Source organism: Zalophus californianus, chromosome 7 (genome assembly GCF_009762305.2).
Source record: "Zalophus californianus isolate mZalCal1 chromosome 7, mZalCal1.pri.v2, whole genome shotgun sequence".
NCBI lineage: Eukaryota > Metazoa > Chordata > Mammalia > Carnivora > Otariidae > Zalophus > Zalophus californianus.
This window is the reverse complement of record NC_045601.1, coordinates 112492500-112512251: the sequence shown is the minus strand read 5'-3', so window position 1 is coordinate 112512251 and position 19752 is coordinate 112492500. Positions and strand designations below refer to the sequence as shown.

General features: G+C 56.6%; 1 protein-coding gene across 6 annotated transcripts in view; it reads right to left on the bottom strand.

Annotated features, from left to right (window-relative positions):
* Positions 1–9325: 9325 nt before the first annotated feature.
* The window catches only part of BTBD9 (BTB domain containing 9), a 437181-nt gene continuing 426754 nt past the window's right edge, over positions 9326–19752 (bottom strand). For 5 of the 6 annotated variants that reach the window (XM_035728511.1, XM_027601880.2, XM_027601881.2 and 2 more), the window contains one exon: positions 10003–10232. In XM_035728511.1, the coding sequence (XP_035584404.1) occupies positions 10035–10232 (198 nt within the window). In that variant the 3' untranslated portion in view covers positions 10003–10034. Of the gene's footprint in view, positions 9460–10002; positions 10233–19752 lie in introns of those variants that run through there. The other variant, XM_027601879.2, reaches the window with a different exon arrangement.

Here is a 19752-nt window from a genome sequence, read left to right as displayed (position 1 = left end):
CCGCCCCTCCCCGTCCCTGTGGCACCTGGTCAGCCCCGGCAGCAGGGGATGGCAGCCCCGGCCCTGGAGGCAGGACACCGTTCTTGTCCAGCTGGGCCTCCAAGTGCCTCTCTGCCAAGGGGCCCACTCCCTTTGGCCTGTGCCTTCGCTGGGGAAGGTGGAAAATTCCGCCATCGCAGACACTCCCCCAGTGGTTCTCAGGGCTTCGGGTGTTGGCTAGCAGCCCCTAGCCAGGCTGGGCCCTTTGATGGAAACAGGACACATCTTAATCAGTAATGTGCCAGACATCAACCCGGCCCTGGAGACAGCACCCCTGGTCAGGTGCCCCAGCGCCTGCAGCGTGGGGATGACAGAGGCTCAGGGATGACAGAGGCTCGGGAGGCACAGGGCGGCCCGGCTACTCCTGACTGCTGGGCTGACGGGAACGAGGCGACGCAGGTGGTGAGGTGTCGACTTATTTCTGCCGCTCCCGATGTCCAGACAGTGTCCAGTCACCCCGGCCCCACTCCTGGGCAGCAGGCCGCTGCCGTGGATGGAGATGCAGGACTCAAGACAGGAGCTGCCCCTCCCAGGGGGTCTGACCAGGTGGAAGACCCAAATGTGCAGGAACCAGGGCCTCGGGATGGAGGTACTTGTCATTTTAGAGCCTGTTGTGGTCAGGACAGGTCTGGCTGGGCATTCGCCAAGGATTAGAGCCAACCAGCTTTAAAAAGTAAAAGTGACTCCAGGGCCTCAGAGAGTATTACTGGGAAAAGAGATGACCAAGGATGTGACATTAAATTGTGTAGGAATCCTGTCATGGGAGAAAAGAGCCAGGGCCTCTGCAGAACTGTGCTGTTTCCAGGTCTGGAGCATTGTTGAACGAGGGTCTCCTGTTGCCACCAAAGGGCCCACCCAGCTAGGATCTGTTTCCCCCCCGTCCCCTGAGACCCTGCTGTACCCATCGGGTGCACCTGCTGGGGTTTCCCCACAGCCGCTCAAGGTCAGCGGTTTGCCCCAGGGCCCTGCCCACCCCCCGGAGCACCACAGCCCCAAGCTGGAGGTGCCCACGGGCTGCTGCTGGAGATGTTCTGAAGAGCTCACATGTCCAAAGGGCACCGAGAAGCCTCGCCGGGAGGGCCAGGGAGGGCAGTGGACAGAGGACCCAGGGCTTGGGCGGAAAGTGCCAGAGAGTGACGTGGGGCTTTGAACTCCCCTTGCAGCAAGGACAGTGCAGGCGGAAGGGGCCCCCGCTTTGGGCCAGTGGAGTCCTGTGGGCACACACCTGCTGCGCGCCTGCCGCCGGCCCAGGAGCGTGGCCCGTGGTCTTGTTGCAGCCCCACCGGCCTCCGGACCAGCCCGTCTGCTGTTCTGGGCGCTGGGTGGGCCCGGGAACGAGGGCCCCCCCCACCTCCGCTGCGTGCAGGACGCACCGGCAGAGACGCGACCACTTTATGAATCGGCGCGCGTGTCCGAAGGGAACTGGGCGCTCCGTTTGCCGGGCGTCGTGTTTGTGTGTACAGGTCAAAGAAAGCTCACCGTGGCTGGAGGCAATCCCTCGGCGGCTTATCTTGCACTGTTTCCTGAGCTTCTGGCATCACCTCCTTCTTTTCCAACTCCGGTTTTTATTTGCAAACTCTCTCTCTTCTTGGCCATTGCTCGTGATTTAGGGAGGGGGAGGGGAGGCAGTGTTTGCCCTTTTTATCGTACTGCACGTGTTGCATGTCAGTCCAGACGGCCGACTGGCCTCCAAACTAGCCGTCTGCCATCTTGAATTCAGAGTCCCAAGAGCTTCAAAATGTAAATAGATGAAACAAGTAGAATATACCGGAAATGTTGCAGTCCCAGACAGGTGAAGGACTGAAAATGTGTAGCCACTTCGGAAGGGTTGGTCCTTCCAAGTCCTGGGCAAGTATGTCCCGGGTACAGGTACTGTAAGTAGTCGCTGGTGGATATTGTCAATGGAAGAAAAGCTAAGACCCTGAGAGGCAGGCAAAGGCTGTCCTTGAAGTCTGATGCCACGCCTCAGTAAAATGAAAGAAGAGTGTGCTGGGAGGATTGGATACATTGAGAAAGGAAAGTGGGGTCCCAGGTGCCCACACAAGAGCCAGCCTCAGGGACTATCTCAGCCGTGGTCGATTCCAGAAAACCAGATTCCACCCGAATCAGGCGCCCCCTAAATCCCATCCGTCCTCAGTCCTCTTCTCTTCTTGAAGCCTCGGGGCATTTGCCCCACTGATCTGCCCTCCCTGCGAGCTGTCCCCCTGAGCTGTTCAGGCACAGGGTCCCTGGTCCCTCAGCTGCCCTTGCTCTCACCTCCCCAGGCTCTACCCACTGGGGATCCCGGACTCAGCCCAGGACCGTCTCTTCCCTGCTGGTGATCTCGTCCCAGTTACATAAACAATGGTGACACCGCACTCTCCGTGCTGCCCTCGGCTCCGGGCTGGGGTCCCAGCTGCTCGCACCTCTAGTTCAGTGTTCCTCCAGCCCGGGTGGGTTGTTGGGGCCGAAGCTGGGGGGCACTTGAGAATGCGGATCCCTGTGCCCCACCGGCCCGAGTCGGGACCTGTAGGTGGGGGCCGGGCACTCCATCACGTACCAGGGGATTGGTCCGCACCGCGGTGGGCCGACTGCTTCCAGGACTCCTCTCAAACTCGAAGAAAAACCTGGTACAACCATGACAGACTTTCCACATGGCGCTCAGGAAAAAACAGAAACCCAAGCAGTTTATCCCCTGAGCTAAGCTGAAATGAACAGGACCATCCCTACGAGTTCTGGTTCCTGTGATAATACAATCCTGAATATTTCCTGCAAATTGATACTCCGTGCGTGAAAGCAGTTCTACCCCTAACTTTCGCTGAGCTGATGTACCAAGATAAGTCGTCACCTTTAGGGCTAGGGTAAGTGAGAAGCAGCTCCTTCTCCGTCCCAGACCGTTTGTGTTTGTTGAGCTTCCTTGCATTCTACAAACCCAGCGTGTCCCCAGCCGGCTGCCCCATCCCTGGTTCTGTGAAGGCGACCCCATTTGGAGTCGACCTTGACCTTGCTGCTTCTCTCTCGGCACCCGACCCTCACATCCTGTCAGCCCCTGGAGATCGCCTGGTCCATGCAGCACCACCTCTCCCTGGATTTGTGCAACAGCCCTCCCCCTCCTGCTCCCTCCTCTTCGCTCTACGAGAATTCTCCATCGGGGCAGCCGGGGAGCCTGTTACAGTGTCAGACCAGGGCCCTCCTCTGCTCAGAACCTTCCACTGGCTCCCACGTCACTTGGACAAGAGCCAATGTTCTCTAAGGATCCTGGGGCCCTTCCCTGCCCTCCCCACCCCCTTGCTCCCCGGGCCCGTCACCCTGGGCCTCACCCCTGCCCCTCACCACGCCAGCCCCGCAGCAAAGGCAGGGCCCTGCCTTCCGCTCTCCCTCCTCCTGGGAAGGTCTGCCCAGAGGGCCTCAGTCTCTCCCTTACCCCTGGGGCTTAGCCCAGGTGTCCCCTGCCTGGTTTCCACCGGAGCGTCTGCTTCTAGTCCTGTCCTCGCCACGGGCACAAGGGCGTGAGGTGCACTTACACCCGTGGATGCTGTCTGTCGTCCGTCCCCCTCCTCAGCAGTGTAAATGCCATGAAGGCAGGACACGGGCCTGCTCTGTGCTCCTTGGTCACTGCTACGGCCCCAGCACGAAGAAAAGGGCCCGGGCTGCGTGGTGGTCACAGCCTGAGGGGACCCGGGGAGCAGCTGCGTGGTGAACCCCAGTCTCTCTGGATTCGGTTTTTGTCTTTTTCAGCACATCGACGAATTGCCGGGAACTGCAGTCCATTCTAGACGAACGAAACTAGGAGGTTCGCTCACACGACGGTGCCTAAATCCGGGTTCAAAACGGCCTTGACAGGAGGTTCCAGGGCTCAGCTACCACCACCGGAGGGGCGTTAGCAAAGAGAAATGTCAAGTCCTGCGCGCAGATTCAGAAAACAAACAAGCCTACCTGCTCCAAGCTGTTCTCGGTGACAAGAGCTCAGTGCGAGGCCAAGGTCGGAGGCGGCCAAGTGCGGTTGTGTGGGGTGGCGGCCCCGGCCCGGCGGCAGCAGCGGACTCGCCAGGGTGCACACGTGCTGCCGGGCATCGTGCCCCGCAGGGCCCCGGCAGAGACAGGGCGCTGAGTGAGCACGAGAGAGCAGCAAGGCCCAGAAACCCCAAAGGCGGAGGAGCTTGGCGCGCTCTCGGAAATTCAGGGTATACACAAGTTTGGCAAGAGTAGCTCGTCGGCCAAGCCCCACAGCAACCCTGAAACACTGCTGTCATCCTCTGCATTGAGCCGAGGCCCACCTCCCCTCTAGCTTTTCCAGGAGCTGGGGCTGGGGTGGCCTCAGGACCTTAGTTACGGGGAGAGTTCTGAGTGTTCCTGCGGGCGAAGCTGGGCCCCAAGGCCCTGGGGTGCTCGGCCCAGGGCTGGGCTCCTCCCGGCCATGGCAGGGCCCTGTGCTGTCGTCGCCTGCAAGCTTCTCTGATTCACTGGCAGTGCCTGGCCCCGGGGATGGTGAGACCCCGCTGCTTGGGGCAAGGCCTCGGAGGGAGCAGCCGTTACGGAGGCTGGGGCTGGGGCCCTGTCCCTACCATCAGGCTCCAGGTGGGCAGAGATGTGCATGGGGAGTGACCTGGAACCTGGGGCTGGGAGCAACCACGGGAGGACCAGCCTGCCCCTGCACCCTGGGCAGCGGGCGGACGCGCGTCCACCTTGGACAGGCTGGTCCTGTCTGTACCAGCGCTGTCGGATGCACTGTCTTGGGCCATAACCCCTGGGGCTCATGTGACAGGATGAGAATACTTGGTGACGGATGGGTGGGTGGACGGTAGTAGTGACTCCAGTGTTCCCAGGGTAGCCACGGAAACTCAGGCCCCAGAACCCAGATCCCCTCCTTAGAAGCCTCTCAAGACCCTCTTGCCCAACTTTCCTCTGCTGGCGCCTCCCACCTCCAGACGGGCTGGAGACCCCCTGCACTGGCTCTCGGAGGTGGCCTTTGTCAGCTGTCCCAGCTGCAGGGACAGCCGAACAGGAGACAATGGTGGAGGCAGGCAGAGGCCTTCTCCCTGCTCCCAGCTCAGGGCTATAAATACTCAGGATGCAAATGGTAAATGCTCGAGACTTATAAATTATAGGTGGATGGTTGTGAATCTTTAGGCCATGAGGCCCCTTGGGGATATTTCAGTTCTTTAAAATAAAAACAAAAACTAACCTGATGGGCCGGGAGGGCCCCTTTCACAGTCTGGCTTTCGTCTGGGAGAGGCCAGGGTGCCAGGAAGGAGGACTGAGGGGCAGGTGAGCAGGGGGCACCATGCCCCTCGCAATGAGTCCGTCACAGAGGAAACGACCTGGCCCGGGTCAAGGGTGACCTTCTGCTAGGTTGGAATGTTAGCCCATGGGCATTATTACTTTACCAGTATTTTTTAACGAGTAGTTTAAGAGACCCGGGATATTCAAGGTGTGTGTTTGTGGGGGGAGCTGATCTGTGCACCTGCCCCACAGCCCTGCTATGGAGGCAGGTCCCAGCCCGCATCCGGCCAGCAGGAAGTCCTGCCTGAAGGGACGCGGGGCGGGGGAGGGGGATCCGGTAGGGGAGCTCCCAGTCGTCCGAGCGCAGCTCCCACGTCTGCAGAGGCAGGAGGTGCATGTCCTCCGCCCAGCCAGTCTGATGGAAACCAGCAGAATCACTGCGTCCTGTCTCCTCCCCACAACACCGCACAGGGCTAGCTAGGGCTGAGGCATACGGGAAGTGGGTCTATCCTCCGAGCAAACCCTTCTCACCACCCGGTCTCTCATACCACTAGGGCTTCAGGATCCTGTCCAGTAATTAGGCTGCCCGGTCCACTCCGAGGAGGAGAAACAGAGCATCCTAGTTGCCCTGCGTGCCGTCTGAAACCATTCCTTTCCCCTTTCCCAGAAAGTCCTGAGCAAACACCAGGCACCAGGCCGACTTCTAATTTAATATTATAATAATAAAAACCATGGTGGTACAGAACCATGAGCTGCATTTTAAATTCCTCGGGCCACTAATGAGCACTGAACTCCTGCTGGAGCTGTTGTCAGGACAAACACACAGAATCGATGGCTGCAGCCGCCAAAACAAATGGAGCGTGGCCTCTGCCCAGCGACAGTGGCCCCCCTGCACGGGAGGCGGCATTAACATGGGAACACCAAAAAGCCAATGCTGATGAGGAGAAACTCTTGGAAGGAGACAAATTTAATTTTCTCTTCCTCTTTTGACACCTTTCTTCCTTGTGCAAAGGAAGGTTCTTAACTGAAGCCCACAATGGGGTTCGCTCCCTCTCCTTTTTACCAAGTGGCCTCGGCACACAGGATGCTCTGCTTTTTATTGCGGATTATACCTTCCTTTTTTTCTTCCGAGTCTCTAGAAAGAATAAGTGATTACAATTTTGTTATCTTCTATAAAAAAAAAAAAAGAAAGGTGAAGTTGATTGGGTTGGAGCCGTCTGCACAATAATTTGACAACTGGGGCGACAGTGTAAGTACTGAGCCATTTTTTGCACAATTCAGAAACTCATGGGTTTTTTTTTTTTTTTTGACCAAGGGATCACTCTAACAAAAACATCCCACTCTTGCTGAAAATAATTTCTTTTCCCAACTCTTCTAGGAATAAAACACTTTTAATGTATTTGTCAGGAATCGACACTTCATTTAATAAGATTAAAAAGTAACAATTTGAAGAGCAATTGAGAAGAGTCCCACATCCATCACGGGCTCCCAGTTCTAACGAAAGTCGGAAGAAGTAAAACAGAAACAGCACTGAGAATATGGGGAACAAGTGTAGGCGGGCGTGCGCGCGCGTCAAACTATCATACCTGTTTCAGATCCGGAGACGAGCAGGCCGCCAGCCCCGCGCGCACATGGGCAGTGGACGCAGGCCCCACCTGGTGTGCCCAGTGTCACCCCAGCTGGCCCTCCCAGCAGCTGCCAGAAGGCAAAGGCTATCCCCCAAACCCCAATACAGCTGATTCTTGCCCCCAAATCATGATCTAAAGGGAAGGGCAGGGGGCTCTGGCAGTGTTCTACTTCCTGACCTGGCCAGTGGGCACAAAGGTGGTGTTCCACGGTTAGTAACTGAGACGCATCACAGGCACGGGCCAGAGGCCACAAGCACCTCTTTATCTGTCCCCACGCAGGGCCAGACCTCGCCCGACCTCTCCTCAAACCAGTTACGGCCCAGGCTGCACCCTCACAGGGTGGGGTCCCTCGTCTGCCCCCAGCCCCCTGCTGACTGGTTGGGTCTCCTTCCTCACACTCCACAGGGGAAGTGGCCACCACCTGCTGCCAGGGCAAGGACTCTGCGGGCACGTGGAAGGCCTTCCACTGCGCGCCAGGCTGTCTTGTCTGTGCTCCCGTTTAGCTCCGTGGGGCTCTTCCAGTTTGGGAGCCGTTTTGGTCTAGCTGGCTGCAGGGAGGAGGCCTCCACAGGGCCAGCCAGGGTTCTGGAGATCTGCGCGTGTCTGGGGCCACGTACCCTGACTGGGGGGCTGCTGGCCACATCCAGAAGGCCCCGGCCCAGCCAGGCATATGCAGAAGGAGCCCCCTGCTCCCCAAATCAGAAGGCCCATCACGGAAGGCAGAGCCCACTGGCCTGGCAGCAGGAGGTAGAGCAGAGCGGCTTCTGTGGTGCTTCGTCCACGTCGGCCTGCGCTCTAGAGTGGGCTTCCATGCAAGCAAGGCCTCCCGTCCAGCCTGGGAGACGAAGGCGGCCAGCCGACGGCTGCAGCCGCGGGGGAGGGAACGAGGCCATGTGCCCGTCCCCCCTGCTGCCACATGCTGGCCGCTCAGTCTTCCCTTCCTTCCCCTATCTGCTGAGACCGACTCTGATCCCCCAAGACAGACCTCGGGGCAGGCATGTGGACGGTGCGGGCGCGGAAGGGAATCCGCGGGGGAGAGCGGGAGGCCAGGAGGCGCCCACACGTGGGTCTGGTGCTGAAGCTCTGCAGCCTGTGCCTCTTCGGTGTGCCACGGAGCTGCCAGACCTGGGCCCGAGATGGTGGCGTGGGCCGTGGGCCGGTGGGACCCAGTGGTCTGGAGATAGAGGGCCGGAACCTTCCAGGTCCTCACCAGCCCACTCCCCTCCTCCCAGGCCAGCGGTGCCAGCCAAGCCCGGGGACTCTTCTCTGGACAGGCGACTTCAAAGTTTGAATGGAGACTTTCCAAACATCTGAACTCTGCCCTCGCTGACTTGGGCTCCTCTGCTCCCCGCCGGGTGGTGACTGCGCCGTTGAAGGAAGTGCCGAGTGAGCAGGAATTCTCCACGCTAATTGGCGACCGCGTGCCGGATGCTGACAAAGGCAGTGGTCAAGTCCCACGGGGCGGCCACCCATGGCCAGCAAGCAGCCCCTGCCATCTGTTACAGGAAGCTTCCGCCCCCTGCTCCCACCCCGTGAGATGCCTGGCACCCTTCAGGGGTTCCACTCGCCCCACACGGTGGGGGAGGAGTCAGATGCGCAAGCTGAGAGCGGGGGTGGGGGGACCCAGAGCCTCTGCAGCTGTGGCTGGCGCTGTGGCACCCCCCTCCATCTCCTGCCACCCATGTTCAAACAGAAAAGCCCACCTTCCTGCTTAATCATGTGGTTTGATGCCCCCCTGCTGCTCCCATATTGAGAGATACACTCAAGACCAAGTTACACTGGAGAAAGCATTTAGTTAGTGGGCCCGGGGGCTCAGTGTCCACCCACAACCCAATGTGTCTTTAAGACCCCGGCAAGGAACCTTCTCCTGTAAGCCCACCAAGCGGGGTCACAGGGTGTGCAGAGGGCCTGGGCCTGTGTCTGCGGGACCAGGGGGCTGCGGCCGGGCTTCCGTGGAGCCCAGTGAACCCCAGGCAGCAGGCTGAGCACGTTACAAAGCGTAGTTAGCGCTGGACTGGAAGTCACTAAGCAGGAGACACAGAGCCACGGCAGCCACGGCAGTCAGAGATCAGCTTGAGGAGAAAAGCTTCTTAGAACGGCTTTTTCTTCTAAACCCCGGCCGAGTAGTAGGGTCTGGGGGTGAAACACAGAAAGCCCTGAACTATCACAACCGTGCTGCAAAGCCCCAGTTTCGAGTTCCTGACCCTGGCCGGCAGGAGGGCCGCCGTCCCCACGGCCTGGCTAACCGGTGGTGATTCAGGGGCGGGCTCAGCCCAACCGGAAGCTGCTGTGGACTTCCAGATACATTTACAGACTTATGAACAGGAAATTAGCAGGTGGCAAAATATTTCCTCGTCAGCCTCCCAAGCTTAAAGCCTGGATATGTTTCAGGAATGACAGGTTAATAACTCAGGAATTCGAGTGATTATTAACTCCAGTGTCCTCAGATTGATTTGCTCATTGTGTATTTTGTTGAACTTCCTCAGAGGATTTTCCTTGTCAGACCAGGTGCCATGATGAGCCATCTGTGCCTCATTTCGGAGCTGTGCACAGAATCTCTCTGCTCCAGCCCAGGCTTAACCGTACAAAACTAAGGAAGGAAAATTACAGCGTCAAAAGGGATTAAAACAAGTGATTTGCTGTTTGAGCATTTCAAAAAGATCTGGAACAGCTATGAGTCATTAAATGGACAATAACTAAAAGAAAGAAAAAATCATTTAGTTGCCAGGGCAATGTGTTCCATAAAAGTAAACACTCTTCGGAAACCCACTTTGTAAAGGGTGCCTCCAGGTCATAAAGGCTCAATGGATCCTCCTGCACTCGAGCTCAGGTGCCGAGGTATTCCGACACGGGCCCGTCTACTGCTGCCTTCTGTCCCCTTTGCCCAGGTTAGATTAGAGAGGTAGGGTGTTAATGGTGGACTTGATGAAGACTGAAGACCCATTTTCTCCCCGTGGAGACCAGCCTAATTTGAACAAATTGAGGAGAACAAAGCAGCCCCTTTCTGTCCTTGGGAGAAAGCCTGTTCTGTGTCCGTGTTTTTGCAGCCCAGTCTGCCCCTCCTGGGAGGGGAGGGGGGTGGTCAACAGAGATCCCTCCTGAGAGGATGCCCATCCTGGCCCCCTGCCCTCGGGGCCCACCCGCGCCTCCACGTCGGCGCCCCCTTTACTGGTGCTGCCGGTTGGGGGAGCGAGAGGCGGAGCCGGGGCTGGAAGGCAGGGAGCTGCCGCTGGGGGCCTGCAGGGCATGGGGTTCGAGCTGGGGGCCGGCCAGGCTGGGCTCCCCCGGACCCGACTCCTCGCTGCTTTCCTCCTTCTGGCTGCTCTGCTGCTCCGGACACTCAAAGTGGACACAGTGGAACACCTGGCGAGAGAGAGCAAAGGGCCGGTGAGCAACGGTGGCCGTCTCACCCGGGAGGCAGCCAAGGTAACTCCGGGCCAAGGGTGTTGTCCTCAACAAGGGCTGAGAGCTTTGGGTGGGAGGTCACAGAGGCCAAGGGGAGGAGCTACGGTCCATGAGGTAATTCAGGAGAAACACACATCAACCCTGGCTACTTGTTAGAGGTGAAGTTCAGCAAAGTGGGACAAATCCAGGAGGGCTCCCAAACTTCTGGGATGAGCCGGCACAGGAGGCTGGAGCCGAGGCAGCCAGCTGTGGGGGCGGGGGGAAGGGGGCAGGAAGGGCCGCACAGGCTCACTGGGGCAAGGGAGGCGTGTGAGGAGGGGCCTGGCAGTAGCGGATCCCAGCAAGAGGCAGGGGCAGTGATGGGGAGGCTGGAAGCCTCAGCTGGAATGGGGTTTAGGGGTGAGTTCCACTTCCTGAGGGGCCCGATGGCTCAAGAGTTTTAAACAGACTGGTGTGGTGGACTGGAGGGACGGAGGCTGGGGGAGGGCCGGGGGGGACCGTTGGGGCAGAAGCCCAGCCACTGGACCAGAGCCTCCTGGACAGACAGCTGGTAGGGCCCTGGCTCCCCAGACAGTATTGCCTAATCCCCGGCTTTCTCCCTTTTGTCTCCAGGCTTCTGCTAAAGAAGATGGTGAAACTGGCAAAGTTCTCAGTGAACTTGGGTACAAATGCTGAGCGTGCCTGGTTTGTAGTGATATTTGCACTGGCTGGTGGGTGCCTGGAGCCTGCGTGGACAGCCACGAAAGGCAGGCCATGTGGCTCAGGGGCATGGTACCTTCCCGGCCCATGAGGGCGGGACACACTGCCCCCCCCATCGCCCCGGGCCCCCCAGTGCTTCCGGGACAACGGCAATCCCCACCCTGCTCCCTTTTTTCCGAGGGCCTGCTGGCTGAGAAGAGCTGCTCAGCTTCGATTCTGCCCGTGTGGCGAGTCTGCTCCTAGATAAGGGCCTGTCTGTAAGCACAGGTGCCCCAGGAGCGGGCAGGACGCAGGGTGGGGCTGGTGGGCACCTGCTCCTCTCGCTGAGGGAGGAGGCACAGCTGTGGCAGACAGTTGCAGGGGGTGGGGGTGGGGGGACAAGGAACTGTCCCTCCTTCGTCCCAGGGGCTCTGTGGCCACCATGGCTCAAGCATGCGCACTGTGCACACACACACACACACAACCTTCTACTATAGAAGTGGTTCACAGAGGAGAAGACCAATGTAATGGCAACTGTTGAGATTATAGTTAAAATATAAATTCCGTGCTTACCTTCCTGCACCACTATTTTCCCCATATTCCCACCTCAATTCATTTATCTACCGCTGTTACAAATTTCACATCTCAAAGTCTAATATGAAGACTGACGGAGGCCATGTGTCTTCAGGTCTGTCCTGTTCATTTTGGCAGAGCTGGGCTCCTTGGAGGGAGTGGATTTCTCTCCTTGAAGCTCAGGTGGGCCCTGTTCTCACCACGGTGCTTCCTGGGGACCTCGCGGTGCCAAGTCACCCCCATCCCCCTCCCTTTTCCTTTCTTCCCTTCCTCTCTGCCCATTTGAGCAAATCTCCCTGTTTGGGCCCATCTGCAGGTGCTAACCTGGCAAGAGCCCGACGGGAGGGCCTGTTATGATTTTGACCTGTCTGGGCAATCAGCTCTGACCTGTGCCACACAGGTAAACCTGAACATCTTCTGAGTGGCCACTATTAATCTCTTCTTCTCCATCAGTTTAATGTTCTTTAAGCTTTTCAAGTGACAAGACCATCTTTGGGCAGGTTAGCGACGGTCTCTCTGGCCTTAGGAGCACTCCTCTTTCTAAGTGCAGGTGGGGCTTTCGGGGGCACACCAGGCCAGCCCCCCCAAAAGGCAGGTGCCTTTTGGCAAAACACCCCTCCACTGCCTGGAGCCCCACCCGCACCATCTCTCAAGCCCCTCCCTGGAGCTTCTTGCAAGCCAACAGACATCCTGTTCTCTTTCCCAGCCCAATCCGGTCTCACTCCGTCCCCAGAGCCTCCATCTCCATTCTCTGGCAGGGAAATGTGCACACACTGTCCTTACTGCACCTTCCCCATTTCTGACCCTGAGTCCTTAGCCTGCCCCATCAGGCTCTCTAGCCCGTTATTTGTGCAATCCTGCAGCCTGCACTCTCGGCTCATAGCTCCGGAGACTATTCCTCAGGCCCTGGGGCTGACCTGATCCGTGCATTGACTGACGCTTGCCCAGTCCTCATTACCTTCCCTCTGTATGGAAGGGGTTTCTACCCCCGTGCGCCTGCAAGCTTCTCTGTGCCCTTAATTTCTGGGCAAGCTCTTGCCCCACAGGCCCCACGAGGCTTCAGGCCTCCCGCCCCCAAAGCCTGGCCTACTCCTGCCTCTGTCTACCCATCTCAGCAACCTTGGGACTCAAGGACCAACGCATGGTTGCCCTTTCTCCCATGCAGGCCTTGCACAGGAATAAACACATCACTGTTTCAATTCTGGATTGAAAAATAAACTTAAAAAGCTCTCTGTGGGGCCAGGCACTATTGGCTGGCCCTTCAGAACATGCCTCTTATCTTGGAAAGGGTCCCATCAGCGTCCCTACTCTAAGGGGCAGGGGGCTTCTGCTCCGCATGGTGCTGGGAAGGCCTGGGAGGACTGTCTGTAGTGGGCGCCTAATAAAGGCTCGCTGGCCTGCCTCTTACTGCCCTCCTTCCCGCTGTCATTCCCACTTCCAGTCTGCATCTCTCTTTTCTCTAACTTGGGTGATGTGAACGGCACAACCGTCTTTAGCCCATTTAACCAAACTGCTTTAAAATAATAGTGCAAATGGCTGTTAGTCCCCAAACGGCCAGCAATAGTGCCAATGAATCTCCGTGGGCTGTTTTCATGTTCTGCTAGGGCTATCCCTCCTGAGAGAGCCTAGGCACTGCTCCCCTGGCACCTGTGGGCCCCCCCCTGCTGTCTGAGTTAGGGCAGACAGGAGGCCGTGGACCCCGGCTGCTGACTGCCTGACTGAGCCCTGCTATGGCCCCGTGACAGGCATGCAGGTGACCAGACAGGAGGGACGGAGCCACCTCCAAACCGGGCTTCAGTCTGGGACCCAAGGGTGTCCCTGAAGGACCAATGAACTTCAATGTGGGTTTCCTAAACATCTCCGGAGAGCCAAGCAGGCTCTGCCAGATTCAAAGGCAACACACAGGAAACAGTTACTTTTAGGAAGTCACAAACGGTGTGCTGACGGTTCTAAGGGAAAAAGGGTGTGTTACAAATGGGAAGATGGGTCAGGCCTGGAGTCAACGAAGAGGTAAAATGTGCAGTGGGAGTCAGAACAAGCAGGCAAAGGGCAGGTGTAAGTTGGGAAAGGAAGGGTGCCTCTGGGTGCCAGGCATAGAGAGGGCAGAGCGAGCCCCACATGTGTGGGAGGAGTGGCCGGAGGAACCGGGTGACTGGGGTGTAGAGGTCAGGAGGTCTGAGTGCATCCATTCATTTACTCCACAACACATACGAGGCACCCGCTGCATGCCCACCACGTGGGTCCTGGTCCCTCAGAGGGTGCACCATCCGGTCAGGACAGCAGACACATTCGTGGATGAGCAAGGGGCTCTGGGCCTACAGGGAGCCATAAGGGCATGGAGGGGTGCCAAGCCAGCCAATGGGGGAGTTGGGAAAGAATGCTTCCTGGGGGTGGAGATGTCTGAGCTGGGTCTTTGGGAAGCTGGAGGCAGCCAAGCAGGAAAGGCCAGAGGAGGGAGCCCTTGAGGCAGCAGGAGAGGGGAGCTCTCCAGCCAAGGGTGATGATGGCGAGAGCAGGGGGGTACGGGGTGGGCAGCAGTGGGGGGCATGGCTCAGGGCAGCACTCTGAGGGGCTGGCCAGACCTGGGCAAGGGGCCAAAGGCTCCGGACAGAGGAGGCTCTTAAAAAAGAACTCAATTAAAAATAGTAAAACTGTCTAAGCGTGGGGGGGGCGGGGGGAGTCTAAAGGAAGAAGGTAGGGACAAGAAACCCTTAAACCCTGAAACCCCCTGAGGTAGACTTCAGTGATTTGGGATAAACAGGAAAGAGTCATTTTTAAAGGAAGAATAACAGAACTTGAGAACAGAAATGGCGAGACGGACATAGGAAAGAAAAGGGTCCACAGTGGCTGGAAGGATTCTCTGGGAAGTCAGAGATGGCAGCCTGCCTCACTAAGAAGGTGGCAGCAGCGGGGTCCCAGGCTCCAGGCGCAGCCAACCTCCAAGGGCCTGTCCTTGCCTTCAGATCCTTTCCCTGTTTTTGTTTTTTAAACTTCAAGGCATCCCGCCGAGCACAAACATAGACCAGGGTGCTAAGCGGAGGTGGGGTGGGGTTGGGGGGGTGGGAGGGTGGCTGCAGGGTGCCCCTGCTGGTATGAGTTTACTTCTCTGCAGAGGAGGGAACAATGTGCCCAAGGTCCCAGGAATGAGTGGAGGGATTCAACCTCAGGGCCGAGCAGCTCTTAAGCCTGCTCACCCCTCTGTAGAACAGCGTGCCGGCCCCGAACCCAACACAGCACAACGCCAACACCCAGCCAGGCCCTGGGCTCCTGCACCTCACCACCATCATCTCGTGCAAGACTGGGAACTTGGGCACCCAGAGAGGGGACCTGACTGTTCTTGGGAGCAGGGCTCGAAAGTGTGCCTGCTGGGGAAGAGAGGCCGCAGGGCCTCTGCTCTGTTCACAGGGAGACCAGGGGAGGTAGCCGAGGGCTTAGGGAGTCCTCACTACCCCCTGGGGGCACGGGCTGCCCCCCGAAGTGTCCGCCTGTGGGGCCGCAGCCTGAAGCTCCTCTGCCTCCCTCTAGGGGGGGGAACAGCCAGGTCCTGAGTTTCTCTTTGCTCAGAAGCTTGTGTCATTCCACTTCTTTCCCGCGAACCTTCCCAAGACTGCAATACCCCTAGGAAGGGATGTGACCAAAAGTGAATGAGGCGTACAGGGCAGAGTCGCACCACTGATTTATGCAAAACCATTACCACGGCCGCTGCATCATTCTCCCGTCCCCTTTTCGGCAATCATGTATCCCATTAGCCTGTTTGATTGCCACTGCTCACAAAGGGGCACCTTCGCTGAACCAGCTTCAGTGGCCTCTGGATCTGTCCCCCGAGAGGAGCTGGCTAATTTGGAATGTAGTCGTGTGTACAAATCCGACACAGCCTGAGTCACTATCTGGGTGTCCTTTTTTGTAGCTGCTGTTTATTATCACTTTGCCTTTCCTCTCTGGGAGCCGTTAAGTCTCGACACGTTTGAGAGAGTCTGGGGCGTTCTTTTCTCAGGGAGCCACCTGCAGGGGACGTGCACAGCCACGCCGGCCTCTGCTCGGGGCTCGGGCGAGCCCCTCGGCTGCGGGCCATGCCTCCCTTCATTATGGGGGCTCCCCAAGCACGGTGTGCTCGACAGAGCTTCGAGGCACTTAGACGCTCGGAAGCCTCGGCTCATTTTCCCAGGTTGCGCTAAGAGTCCACCGTGAACTGTAGCAGAAATTGGGAAAATTTAATAAATGTTGATCCATGGCTCTACCTTGCTTTTCTGGTTTCTCCTGAGTAATTTTCCCAGACTGCTCTCATGCCTGCCAATACAAATAGGATTCCTGACTTTCGACTTAAATTTCCAAGGTGACATATCTTGATAAAATAGGTAACCGCCTTTCAGGGATATGTGCCCATAAGACAGGCACAAATACACGGCTCCTGGGCGATGCCACCTCGAAGACAGCCTGCTTGGCTTTCCCGGCGTCAACGGCAGTGGCACCTGCACCTACGTCGCGTTCAATGAGCGCTCATGGATCCCGATGCTGGTGACAAGGAACGTCTTTCTTACACCCACCGTGGGAGCTCAGGTTAAGCGTCCCTCTGCAGTCTGCTGGGATGTTTCACTTTTTGTTCCTCTAAAACTGAAGTCCAAGTGTCTCCAACAAAACACTCTTTTTTATGAGCAACAGTTCTATGTTCATCCGAATAGCCCAAAACATGGTTTTCGGTTAAGAAACTCTTTTTTAACGGGAGACATTTACAGACTGTGAACAATACTTTTTCAGTATTGCTTCGGGGTGACAGGATGCCCAAACCGTTTTTGCACAAGTATCTAATCCTAATAGGTACAGGAGTATGATTCCTGGTGACACTGCTTATGTATGGCAAATTCTTGAACTTTCCAATACCACTTCCCACATTTGCGTAGGCCAGGGCTCCCACAGATCCCTGGAACTTTATGGCTTGGAAGGTTCTGGAAAAAGAGCCTTTCTAATACATATTGCTCCAGGCAGCCCTGCAATCCCTGGTTACTGTTTTTTCTGTGTGCACACTCCAGAGTTCCAGGGAGAACAATTTACTCTCTCATCATAATTATCTTGGCCCTGGAGTGTTACAGGTATCTTTTTATTTTTGAAAAAAAGACTAAGAAACAAAACAAGGGAAATGTTCCAGTTGCCAGGTAGAACCTGGTAGGTGTGGCCTTGCCAAGACCCCCTTCCTGCTGGAGGGGCATCAAGGAGCCTGCCTGTGCCCCCTCGCCCTAGAAGGCCAGCTCGCGTAGCCCCAGCTGTCTGGGATAGTTCTTCACTTCCTCTGGCTGCATGGAGATCCCGAGCCCAGCTTCCAACTGCTGGCTGGGAAGAGGGACACCGCCCGAGATTATAATCTGCACAAACCAGACGTCTCCCTTTGTCTTGCTGCGGGTGTCTTAGCTTCTGTGCACACCTTCCCCCAGGCCAGTAGGTTAGTGCAAGAGTTACTGCTGCTCACAACATGCAGAAGGACTGTGGAGTGTTTGGAATGATGACCTGCGCTCACTGCCGTGTCACCCTCCCCCTCTCTTCCCAAGCAAATCTTTCATAATCAAGATTTAAGAATAAAGACGCCTGTAACAGTTTGTCTTTTATAATTATGCTCAAATTAAATATTTTCCTGCTTTTTCTGTCTCACTGGGAAGGAATCTTTAAGACTGAATTCACTCTTTTTTTTTTTTAAAGATTGTATTTATTTCTTAAAATGAGAGAGAGAGCATGAGCAGGGGGAGGGGCAGAGGGAAAAGCAGACTCCCCGCCGAGCAGGGAGCCCAATGTGGGGCTCCATCCTAGGACCCTGGGATCATGACCTGAGCTGAAGGCAGATACTTAACTGACTGAGCCACCCATCACTCTCCTTATTTTGAAGGCAAGGGTCCTGAGAGCCAGGGAGTGAAGTGACTTGTTGGGGATCACAGGGCTGGTTGGGGGTGAGGCTGGTACTAGTGCTGGGGTCTCCTGGTCCACACTACATGAGTGTGGTGAGGCCTTCCCTTCCTTCCACTCTCTCCTCTCTCTTCGTCGGCTCATCCCCTACTTTGCTAGCCTGTGCATTATGGCTAGGTCTCAGAGCTTACTTCTAGACCCTCCCCATCCCTTTCTTCTTAGCCTGACTTCTGAGGTACCTGACTTCGATCGTGATCTAAAGTGTAGTCCTTAAATCCACATTTTTGTCTGGATGGCTCACCTTTAACCCCCCTTCACCATGTCCTAGAGTTTCTTGCAACTAAATACTTCCAGACTTGCCCACAGCCATCACCCAGCCATTCTCCAAGGTCATGGGGACTACAGACTGGTGCAATCTTCCATTCTTCCTCATTCCTCAGATGCAGGTTGTCATGGGGGATTTCTGAGAGCTTACTTCCCTCAGAATCCTGCACTAAAGCTCTGGCCCTCTGTCTGATTTATGGAGGGGCTACGGTGTGGGGGGCAGGGGACTAGGTGCTGGGACATGAAGATACCAGGACACCATCTCTGCCCTCAAGAAGTGCAGCGTAGTGGAGGACCTGGGCAAAGCCTCTGCAACACAGGTAAACTCACAGGTGCCAGGCTGGCTTACCTGTCCATGCCAAGGCCCTCCTGCTCCTGTGCTTACCTTGTGCCTGGCCCACACCCAGTCCTGCCCCTGCAAATACCACCTCTGCCTTGCATACGCCCCACAGGGCATCTGGGTGCCACAGGAAGGCTGGTTTGTGCCGGTTATTTCTCTTCCTGAGCACGTCTGATTTTGGCACCTCCCTCCCCCATCACTGCCATGTGACACCCTCTGGATGGCCAGGTTCCCCCTTCCTGGCAGAAGTGGCAGTTTGAGGTCAGGAGCTCTCTGAGGGAGAGGCTCATGGGTCCATTTGCTCTGTTAGCCCTCGGAGTCTCGGCCCCTGCGATGTTTCCTTTGGTTCTAGTGCTGACCGACCAGGAATTCTGGCCTGGAGAGCCAGCCTATGGCTGCATGGAGGGACACCTGCCTTTGGGGGCTTAGAGCACAGCCTCTAGAGGATGCTGCAAGGGGGAAACCCTGGGGGAGCCACCGAGGGTGTGACCAGACCTGGTGGGGGTATCTGGGAAATAATGATCACCAGGCCAGGAAAGAGTTTTTTTTGTTTAAAAACAAAACAAAACAAAACAGAAAAAAACCACAGAGTCCCTTTCCCTGTTTTTGTGTTTTTTTTCTTCACTGGAGCCACACATTGCTATGGGAACGAGGACGGCCCTGGGACCCAAAGCCACTCACCGGCCTGACAGAAGCCTGTAAATAAATTCTGCCTCACTCCAGGCTCTGTGCTGAGTGGTCCTGGAGGGCAGCTCAAGCAGCCACTTGCAGACTCTGTCCTGCTGGCGCCTGCTCGTGCGACCCTCCTGCGGCAAGCTCCCGGAGCTGCTTGCTATTCCTTGCACCAGCATGCGGAGGAGTCGGCCACCGCCCACCCCCACGACCCTCCGCCCCCCAATCTCATCCATGTCTCTCCAGTTCCCAGTGCCAGGCTCATGGGGTCCATTTTAGTGATGAGGAACCCCGTCCTCAGGCCCCGGGCCCTGCCTCTGTCCATGTCAGCTGTGCTGTTGGGCTCCCTACACAGCACGCCGGCTCTGGCCCGGACAGCTTGCTCTTCACCTGGCTGACTGCTACCAGCCCTCAGCCAGGGCCCTGCCTTGGTTTCTCTCCTGGACCTGGCATGGGCTGGTGCCTGAAGTGTGCCCACAGGAGCCGTCTGCTCACCATGTCTGACTGTGCTGGGCAGATCTGGGCTCATTTCTGTGGCTTTACTATTATCTATTGTGCCTTTTTGGGAGACAGAGCAGTCTGGATGTTTTCAGAGACAAACTGCCCGGATTCAAATTCTGACTGGCACTCGCCGGTGGGGTGACCTTGGGCAAAACATTTAACATCGCTCAGCTCTAGTTTCCTCATCAAATTTTCCTTTTTGATTAAAATATTTTTACTGGGAAAACCATGCACTAAAGAGTACATGAAATGCAAATGTGCAGCTTGTTGAATAACTATATAGTGAATGCCACATAGACTCCTCTAGGGTCAAGAACCCAGGAACACTGCCGGTGTCCCTTGGTCCCTCCACGTAGCCGGCCCTTCCTGACCCAAGCTTCCCCACCCCGAGGAAACCACAATTCTGGCTTTAATAATAATTATTCCTTTGCTTTTTTTTAAAGAAAAGTTTTACCACCTGTGTCTGCATCCTTATATGTGATAGCTCACTTTTGCCCGTTT